General features: G+C 38.8%; 1 protein-coding gene across 2 annotated transcripts in view; it reads left to right on the top strand.

Moving 5' to 3' along the window:
- The first annotated feature begins 324 nt into the window (after positions 1-324).
- LOC102225529 (unconventional myosin-X-like) overlaps positions 325-10,518 on the top strand; it is a 71,521-nt gene continuing 61,327 nt past the window's right edge. For both annotated transcript variants that reach the window (XM_023336948.1, XM_023336947.1), the window contains exon 1: positions 325-605. In XM_023336948.1, coding sequence (XP_023192716.1) covers positions 585-605 — 21 coding nt within the window. In that variant the 5' untranslated portion in view covers positions 325-584. The remainder of the gene's footprint in view (positions 606-10,518) is intronic.

Genomic DNA, 10,518 nt, shown 5'->3' with positions numbered 1-10,518 from the left:
TATTGAAATAAATAAGCGACAACATTTTTTTTTTCTTCCTCCTTCTCTTTAAATCTTAATCAGGAGAAGAATTAAGATTGATAATTTTCCATACTGTAATCTGGAGTCGTTTCTGATTTTAACTAAGGTGAGCATTTCCTATGAATAAATGCGGTTCTATTGAATAACATGCGTTGAATGCGTTCATCTTTTACAATAACAGAACTCCATGTCGAGCAGAAACAAAGAGGGCGTATGCCGAGGGGAGGTGCGCTCTTCCTGGAGACTCCTCCTCTCTGCATAATGTGCCGGCTGCCTCATTGAAATGACTAGACAGCAGAAAAACAGACTCTCAGCGTCAAGTCGGGACACTGGCGAACCGGCTAGGGAAACAGCCTAAAGTGACCGAGAGCGGAGCTGGAAAATGGGCTGCATTTAACCGACAGAGAGTCCTTTGAGCAAGCGGCAAAAATTAACAAAGAATAAGTTTTATTCGCCTCAAGGAAGCGGATGGGAATTATTCGGGATTTGGGTTTTTTCTCCTCCTCAGCTGTGGTACCCTAAGGTCAGATTACAAAGAGAAGAGAGGTCGGGCTCTGTTGGAGATGGATTTCTTCTTTGCAGAGGTAAGTCGGATCAGTTTTCTTCGCATTAAGCGCAGTTTTAGGAGCTGCTTACTTTTAGTGTAACCCGGAGTGACTGTGGGACCCCCCCACGCTCTTTGTTTGGTTTTATCGTGCGGTCCGGTTGTGTTATCGGATGCATTTACTTTTTACCTAAAAGAGGTTTTTAGAAACGTGTGGTTTTTTTCCTGTTCTTGTGACGCTTTTTCATTTATTTTTATATCTTATAACAATGTTACTTCCTCTGAGCTGGACTCTAATGGAAACTTAAAAGCCTTTAATAAAAATCCACAACTATTCACTATCATCTAACTGGAGAATAAACAATAACAGGACAAACTGACTCAGTTCCATTATCAGAGCCTCATTTAATATATATATATATATATATATATATATATATATATATATATATATATATAAAATTGTGGCAGTACCTACTTGTCTCCATCCTGGCTGGATGTGTCATGAGCCATTCAGCCCAAACACCTCAGGGTTGAAGGGAAATCATGGCTGCAGGTCTGATTTGTCATCCCCCTGTGACTCAGAGGAGGGCACAGACTCGGACAGAGAGACAGTGTGTTGGTGCTGGTAGGATTCTCCTCCCAATGTTCACTTCTTGTACCTCCTGTTGGCTGCACCAGCCTCGCCCCTAGGTGATGTGCTGAGTTCTGACTCAACATAAGACTCATAGATCATGCTTCTTGCACAAAAAAAGATTATTCCATATTTTGGCCTAAAACTCACTAGAGGTTCTTCTTGCAGTTTTACTAACTTAGGAAGCTTTCGGGGGGTTTTTTGTGTGTCATATTTTCAGAGTCAGGATTGCTTACTTACAATTTATGTTTGAATACTGTTTTTTCGTGCACAGTGCCAACTAAAACTGTTCCCACTCCTTGTACTTTTCCTCATTTTGTCACTTTACAATCACAAACTTCGTAGTATTTTACTGAGATTCGTGCTGTTGGACCAACACAAAGTAGGGCATAGAGGAAGATAAAGAATACAAATAAAAATCCAAAAAGTGTGGCATGCATTTGTATTCAGTCTCAACTTGAACATAAACAGGGCCAACTGACTCAGCGAGTCTTTGGAACAAAAGCTTACATGTCCACATGCTTGGTGTACTACATGGCTTGTGATAATAGATGCAAGACTTCTTATGGCTTTATTTCAGCATAGCTTTCCAGTTTCCACAAATCTGGAAACTGGAAGACATGATTTGTGGAACAGTTGTTCTTTTAGCAAATGTTCCCACCTGAGCTGTGGATCTCTGCTGCACCTCCAGATTTAGTGCTGGGCTCTTCGGTTGATTATCCAACCTTTCAGCTAAGGTGGAAACCCATTCCAAGTTAGGTTTGTAATTGTATCATACACTAAATTTTCAAGAAATAGATTGAACTGTGCTCTGTAAGATGCTAAAGCTGAGGCTCTTGCTTAATAAGCTAACCTTTTGACTCCTCTGCTGTGTTTGTTGGTCTTTCTACAGCTGATTTCCCATAAATGTTCTTTATCAAACCTCTGAGGCCTTCACAGAACATCTGGATTTATACTGAGATTAAATTACACAAAATCTTAATTAAATACACTGAAGTTCATGGTTGTAGATGGATAAAATGTGAAAAGTCATTAACTGATTTCTTTATGTAAGGTGAAGTGACTTTCAAACAGTTGTTTCTTTTTACTTGGTAATATGTTCGGATGAAAAAAATTTGGACTCAGCTGTCTCAGATAATGCTGAGCTGGATTATACTACATAATCTGACTTTATTAGAGTGATATCCCATGCAGGAGAAGATTAATATTTAAGATAATCTGTAATTTATCTATCTTGTGGATTTTTTTAAAATTTCATTTCAACCAAACTGCTTATCTATTTTTATTTATTTATTTATTTATATTTGCATCTCTGCATTTCTGCATTTGTAAGTGTTGAAAAGTCTGTATTTACATGATGCCATGTCTGATATGATAAATGTAAATCCACAATGTTCCATGCTAGTCATCTGTTGCAAAGATGATGTTGTAACAATATTTACTTTAAAACAATAATCCAGCTACAGACTAACTACAGACTGATTTTATTCTTTATGATTGTTATTTTATAAAAAATAATATAAAATGTAAAATTATGGGATAACAACTAAGTTACACCATATCCAATAAGTTATCCTATAAATTGTGAAGTTTGAAAACCGCTTTTGGTTTCCTTTTTTTTTTTTTCTTACTGTTTTTTCTAAATTAAATTTAAGTTAAATTCAATTACATGAAAATATAATTGTATTTGGTCATTTTCTGGGTGTTTAAACTTAATAGAAATCTTTGACTTCATTTTGTTACGGGGTATACATAATTATGCATATAAATAATTATATGTATATATACATAATTATACCCCGTAACAAAATACAAAAACTGTGTTAGATATAAATCGACTGAACTGCCCTGGTCCTTTAAGTGACCTTTGGTGTCATGGAAGAAAGCCAGTTTCTTAAATTCTGCAGAGTAAGAGTTTGGATTTAATTAAGCAGAAGTCCTGGATGCAAGAAGAGAGCTTAAGTTCAACCCTGTGAAACTAAGTGCAACAGGATAAACCCTTAGCACAATTCATTAATGGGGATCTAGAAATCTGAAAATTAACAAAGTTGTAATATATTCGTTTTATTGTTTCATTTTGTTTTAATTCACTTGAAAATCTTCTATTGTAGTTTAGCGTCACGATTTCTTTAGAGGTTTGTTTTACTTAAATTGCATAAATAGTTTGTAGAAAGTCTTTTTGTCACATTCAGGACTGCAAGTTTTTTTAGGTTTGTCTCTTAACAGCGTTTCACTGACTGAATTTATACTTTCTTTGGTAAAACTCTCCAAACTCAGTCAGATTGGATGGAGAAAGCTTTTGAAAATGTCTTTTTTCTATTACTGTCTCAAATTATGAATAGGATTTGATCTGGACTTTGACTTAATTGTTCTGGCTTGAATATACTTCAATTTGAACCACTTCACTGAGGCTGTGGCTGAATGCTCAGGGTTAGTGTGCTGCTGGACAGGGAGCTTCTGCCACAGTCTTTCATATCATCTAACATGTTCTCTTTCAGGACCCTCTTGGATTTAGCTCAGTTCATCTTTCTTATCAGCTCTGAACAGATTCCTTGCTGAAAAAAAAACAACCACAGAGTATGATTCTGCCACCACCATGTTTCACTGTGGGGAGGGCATGTTCACGTCTAGTGTTGCTTTTTTGCCATGCATAAAACTCTGTATGCTGGACAAAAAGTTCAGATCAAAGCACCTTCTTTCACATATTTCTTGCGTCTTCTGCAGCTCCTCCAGAGTTACCATGGACCCTGACTAATTTTCCCTGGCCCTACTTTTTACTGTTACTTGAGTAAAAATATGTTGAGGTAGCGTTACTCTTACTTGAGTACAAGTTTTGGTGTACTCTGCCCACTTATACTTACGATTAATAAATTGTCCAGTGCGACAGAATTGTGAATGAGTTTACACAAAAAGTGCCCCGAGGACACCTCACATGCCTGAATTGTGCCTTGTATGATGATATTTGTGCCTGGGAAGGTAGTTACAGGGCAGCAATCATGGCAGCCTGACAAGAGGAGTGGCGACTACGAGGGCGTGTACGCTAAGATCTCATCCTGAACGCCCATCCTGTCCATCAGCGAAGGCTCTCAGGAGCTGACACGCCACCATAAAAACCTCAGCGCCGTGACTCCACGCCCAATCCATCCGCTGAGTGAATGTGGCTCCAATTTAAAGCCCACCAGCTGCTGGACCTGGTAGCAACATATATATCTGACTTCATTAGATTTCATTAGAGCTTCTTTATTGTCACTTTTAATCCGTTACAGATGAGATGTCCCCTCAGATATTAAAATCCTCGGTGAAACATCCAGCTGATGAAGTAGAATTTCAGCTATTTTGTAAACGTGGTCGACGATTCCTGTATAGCAGCGGCAGCAGCTGCACTCTGTAGAGCCACACGAGGAGTTCACCACACCCATTAACTCCTTCTTTACATTACATTGCAAATTCCTTCCTCTTATATATACTCTGACAGAGAGAATCCCAAATTCCCAACCCTGACCTTGCAAATTCCAGGTCAAGGCTTCCTCTCATCCCATCATCGTATTGCTGTAGTGGCAAGGCTTCAGGTTTCACACCTTCACCCTTCTACACACAGATATAGGCTCACACACTTAAAGCATCCCTAGGAACGCGATGAGCTGTTTATGTCTGGCTCCGTTTAGTCGGAGCAACAGATCTACCAGCTTGGTAAAAAAATTCTGTCATGACTTGGACATTGTGAGAAACCTGTTTGGAGTCTCTAGGCTATTTTCCTCCTGCAATGTCGACGGCCTTTCTGTTCGGTTGTCACATCATTCATCTCCTACTTTAAAGAGCCGAGAGTCAGAGTTTGCTGCTCTGACTCTCGCTGCTCTGACTCTGCAAAAGTTTTTGCATTTTTATCGCAAAACCTGTTTCAAAGGACGGTAATCAACAAATGTATTACGTTCTGATTAAGAAAGACAGTCTCTTCAGTTCTTTCCAGATACATTTTCAACCACATTACAGCACTGAGGCTGCAGGGGTGATGGTTTTAAATGACAATAATCTTATTTTGGATGCTACATTGTCTCATGTCGTAATTATAAATTGGGGTAAAGAAAGATCACAAATGGGGTTCCACAAAGCTCTATTTGTGGGTCTCTTTTATTTGATTTCTTAATGACAATTTTAGATTTATCTAAACTTATACATAAATTGCTGATGTATAATGTTATTTCTTTAAGTGATGATTCCAACGAATTTATTGTTAAATATCAAACTCAGACTGACTCAGTGAGGGTAAACACCACAAAGCATATGGTAAACCTATATTTTAGCACAAATTGACAGGTCAGTCTTGTTGTCAGAGTCCTGACCAATACCAGTTAAATAGATTATATTACAGCAGTAAGTGTACTGGCTCCCTGTTTTTATAAGGATGTTACCGTCATTTAACCAATCGTTTTTGCTAAATTGAAATCATGGTTTCTTTCTAATCATGTGGTCTTTAAATTCTACTTTTATTCTCTTGTTTTTTAATGTGATGTGCTATATAGCACTTTGGATTACCTTTTATATGAATCATACTATACAAATAATCTTGACTAGACTTCCATCCAGATGGCCCTTGAAGTGAGGAAAACTGTCAGGAAGTAAAGTTCCGATGTGGTGAAGGAAGGAAAGAGAGATAAAAAAAAATGAGGCCTGCATTCTTGTAAATCTTCTTTAAGCAGCTCTCCTAATTCTCAATTACTCATGAATTGGTTATTGTGAGCATTATCGGGCCTGATTAGCGGATTGTCAAACTGTGCTGTTGAAACTGTGGTTAATTTACAGCACTGATTGTTTAGGATTAAAGAGTGGAGGGCATTATTACAAAGTCGGTGGTTTGTGTGTGCGTCAGTAGGAATCCTGCAGCTTTGCTTTAGTCCAGTGTTTGGATAATCTGTCACAGCAGTGCAGAGGCTAATTAGCAACAGATATTTGTCTAACCGTGAACCAGAAAACATGGATTATCCTCCCTGAGTCAGGTGAGCTGGTGTAGCTCATGAGAGTTTGTTTAACTCTGTTTTCAAACTATAATGGACCGTTGAGTATTTTGATAGATTTCAGCAGAGCAGCCTGTATCTGATATAACTGTATCAGTAACCTGTCCTCCCCCCCATCTATCAATGAGCTCAGCTTCATGTTGGGAGATCAGTGCTATGATAACCTCCTGCTGACACCAAGCTGTTGACTTTAGCTCTATCAGCTACATCTCTAAGCTCTTCATACAAAGCCGTCTGCGCTTGTGCTCATCAGAGGAAAATGTATGCCCCTGTCTTTCAACAGGTTTTCAGAAGTAACAAATAGTGGCGCACAGACGCGTGGCTTCCTGTCTGCTGGGGTCATGATGATGGGCAAACAATCGCTGTGCAGAGTCTCTCTTAGTCACATCTGCTTATCCACCTGGAAAAAATGTTGGAGGGATCAGAGTTTTATGATACAAGTTAAGCTTTTATAGGCACATTTCAGCTTTAAGGCTAGAACTTTATTTTTCTACAAAATAAGTTTTACTTTAAATGTTTATGAGTCAGCATTGGCCATCATTGATGCATTGACCACTGATGTTTGGTTATTTCTAGAGACTTAGTCAAAAAATATAGAAATACACATTTATTTTATTCACAGTTGTGATAGTTTTATGATAATTGATTGATTACTCAGGATGAGGTGACCAGCTACACTGACTATTATGATATTTAGAGAAGTAGGTGGTGTGAAATAGACAATGGACTGAACTTATAGAGCGCTTTTCCAATCATTTTGACCACTCAAAACATCTAGTGTAATGTGACTTTACACTAGAGTCACATTCACCCATTCATACACTGACACACAGATTGGTAGGCAGTTTGGGGTTAAATGTCTTGCAAGGGCACTTCAACATGTGGCAGGAGGAAGCTAGAATCGAACCTACAACCCTCCCATCACAAGATGACTACTCTACCCACAGTCGCCCCCTTTAGGTCAGAGGTTTGCAACTCCAGTGTTTTCAACTAAAATCAAATGAATGGTTAATGATCAGACCTTTGCCAAACTCACGAACATGCAAAGGTGATAATTCAAGCTTCTGTTTCAGGTGTTTGTGCTGGGATGTCTCTATTGACAAATAGAGTTACAGCTTTCTCGCTACGTACATTTTCATACAAAACTTGATTTTCCTCTTTTTTAAGAAAGGAACAACAGTAGCAGCCAACGTTTAACCACCTAACTGGCAAGGAATGTGGGCCAGTACTGATGGTTTACACTAGTAGTGCCCAGAGCTACTCTCCTGCAACTTTTAGATGCATCACTTCCCCAACACATCTGAATCAAATCACTGAATTTCCTCAATAGCATATCATTCAGCATAGCGAGCCATTCATTTCACTCAGGGGTGTTAGAACATGGATGAATCTAGTATTTGCAGGATAGCAGCTCTAAAGGACTGGAACTGGGCACCCCTCAATTACAGCAGTGTAGAAATTCTTGTGTGTTTTTTAACAAATAAATTCCAATAATTCAGATGTATATTTTTTATTTTATACGAGATTGGAATAAACTCTTAAGTTCATCTTAGTAGCATGACCATATTTCCAAAACTTTCTATCTCTGATCTGAGGGAGACTGTTTGCCTAATATTTAACCCAAGCTACTCTTTCCTCAGATTCACAACTGAAAATTATTTTCAATAATCCCTTCATACTTGACCATGAAATCTCTTAAATGTATTTTTCATGCAGGCGTCGTGTTATTTCTGTGATTCATGTTTGGAAATGTATGCCCTGTATCTTTGCCTACCAGAAGAAAAAAACAAAACAAAAAAACAAGTTGCTGGCCATCCTATTGGCTGTCCGGTACGCACAGACACGCAGAAGCTGTGCGACAGTAACCAGTCTCTTAAATCCTCTGGTTCAGAAGTCCCGTCAGGCAGCTTAATAACAGCTGACCTGTGATTACTGCTTCCTTCCCAGATGTTAACTTTCCTTATTTAACCTCCTATGATTACTGTCAGCGGATAGGGAGCTTATTATAGGATTGGACATGTGTGTCTCCAACTTACACTATCCCATGAGTGTAGGTTCACTACATGGAAATACAGCCTCGGTTGGAAAAAACATTTGTAAGCATTGCGTCCTATGATGAGATTACTTCTAAAGCTGCAGTTTCAGATGTAAGCGGTGAAGCAAACATTCATTAGGACTGAAGTACGCATCACTCACTGAGGGATCCTCGGCTGCAGAGTTTAATCTGCAGTCCATTTTTTAACATTCAGAATGACGTGTATCAATTCTCCAAATGACAATAACATATTTTCACCAGTTGGATGGCATTTTGTGGTACCTGATGTCTGAACCTGAGAAAGATTTATATGAGTGAGATGCTGCAGTAGATGATAGAAACGTCATAATGGTGAAAAAATAGAAAAGAGAAGAGGGCAAAGAATGAGAGTAAATGCAGTTATTACATGAAGTGCAATATTTAGCAACAATAGTGTTGTAGTTCTACTACTTCACATTTCATTACTTCTACTTTCTCTTAATCATGAAAAATTAACAAAGAGCCATGTCTATAGCCGGGTACTTGGACTAATGCATGAACTGGCAGCTTGTTTGTGTTTCCTTTCAGCTTGTTAAATTATTAAAGTCTACATTGTAATTTAAAGTGAACCACTAACAGTGCTGAGTGAATATCTCGTCTGTCTGTGTACTCCAAGTTTCCTTTTTCGTTTCACTGCAACATCATCCATTAAGGATGAATCGTTCTCTGCTTAGGAAAACATTAGGTGATAATTGCATGTTTCACACTCACATATTGAAAGGCACATTTATCCGTACACATTGAGCATTTGAAGTGTCTCTTTCATGTTTTTTGATCCTCCAGCTTGGTGTCTTTTCTGCATTTGAAACAAAATTATCAATATTATAATTAATATATACCCATTAGATGAAATGTCTTTAATTGCAGTTGTATGAGAGCAATGTTTGTCATATCATCAGACTTAAATGTGTGGCTTACATTTGCATTCAGCCCTCTTTTCCATGCTACCCATAAATAAAATCCAGAGGAGCTAAGTGTATCCATCCATCTGTCCGTCCGTCCATCCATCCATCCATCCATCCATCCATCCATCCATCATCCATCCATCCATCCATCCATCCATCCATCCATCCATCCATCCATCCATCCATCCATCCATCCATCCATCCAATGTTTGCCACGCACGTGAAAATGGAGGTGAAAAAGGACATCTGACGAGATGAGACAGATATTGAATGCTTCATCCTACAGAGAACTATTTATTCACAACATACAAATCTCCCCAGTGAAACGCTGTGGTGGCAGCTTCATGCTGCGGTAATGCGTTTCTTCATCAGAGCTGATGGATGATGAGTGGAGGTAAATACATGGCAAACCTGGAACAAAGCTTTGAAAACTCACTGACATACCTGGTTAAAGTTGTCACTGTAATCACAGTGAATGAGATTCTTCAAAATGATTTTTTTGTAATGAAATTTGAAAAATTCCCACCTACTTCACAAATATGGTGAACTCTGTGTTGGTCTTTCAGATGAAATCCCTTAGAAATACGGGATTTCTAAGGGATGTTGAAGGTGGTAGTTGTAATATGACCAAATGCAAATATTGTTACAAGGCAATTTATATGTATGTGTTCAACAAGCTAACTGATAATAGATAAGTTAGCTTGTCAGTCAGTCTGGAAAGCACATTATCCTTAAAAATAAACCACAGCACGACTTTAGCCATAGACATGTCACAGACAGAATAACATCCCAATATGGAGTCACTGACACCTCCCACTGTCCCACTGATCGTGCCCCAAATGTCTCCCACAGTCAAGCTAACACACCCGAAGTCCCTGACAGTTCTGGCTGAGCGGCATTCCTGGGATACCCCCAGGATCCCTGCTGTGTGACCCCTCTATAAAAGTCAGGTGGGTCCAGGAGAGGTCAGACATGCAGAAGACAGACAGGAAGGGGGGTCAGCCAGGTGGCTTTGTAGATAGAGTGAACTCACAAAGCTTAGCTGAATATCCACTCAAATGCATAATAATCACATCATTTCTGGCTGCTTTACCCATCCCTGCAGACATCTCTGTTATACATAAATAGTTTAACATTACGATCTGTATAGGATGAATATATGTTCACAAACGATAGCAGAACCTCGAGTCTGGAGCCTGGCAGAGAGTCAAGTGCTCCACTTATTTCTGTCATGCTCCTAAAGACGTGGTTTGTAATGCAAATGATCTTCAATAGACTTATTAACAACACAGTAGATTAGCTCCGTCGGATGATGATGGGGGTGGAGC

This window comes from Xiphophorus maculatus, chromosome 7 (assembly GCF_002775205.1).
Source record: "Xiphophorus maculatus strain JP 163 A chromosome 7, X_maculatus-5.0-male, whole genome shotgun sequence".
Classification (NCBI taxonomy): Eukaryota; Metazoa; Chordata; class Actinopteri; order Cyprinodontiformes; family Poeciliidae; genus Xiphophorus; species Xiphophorus maculatus.
Note: the sequence above shows the minus strand (reverse complement) of the source record. Positions and strands in the feature narration are given on the sequence as shown.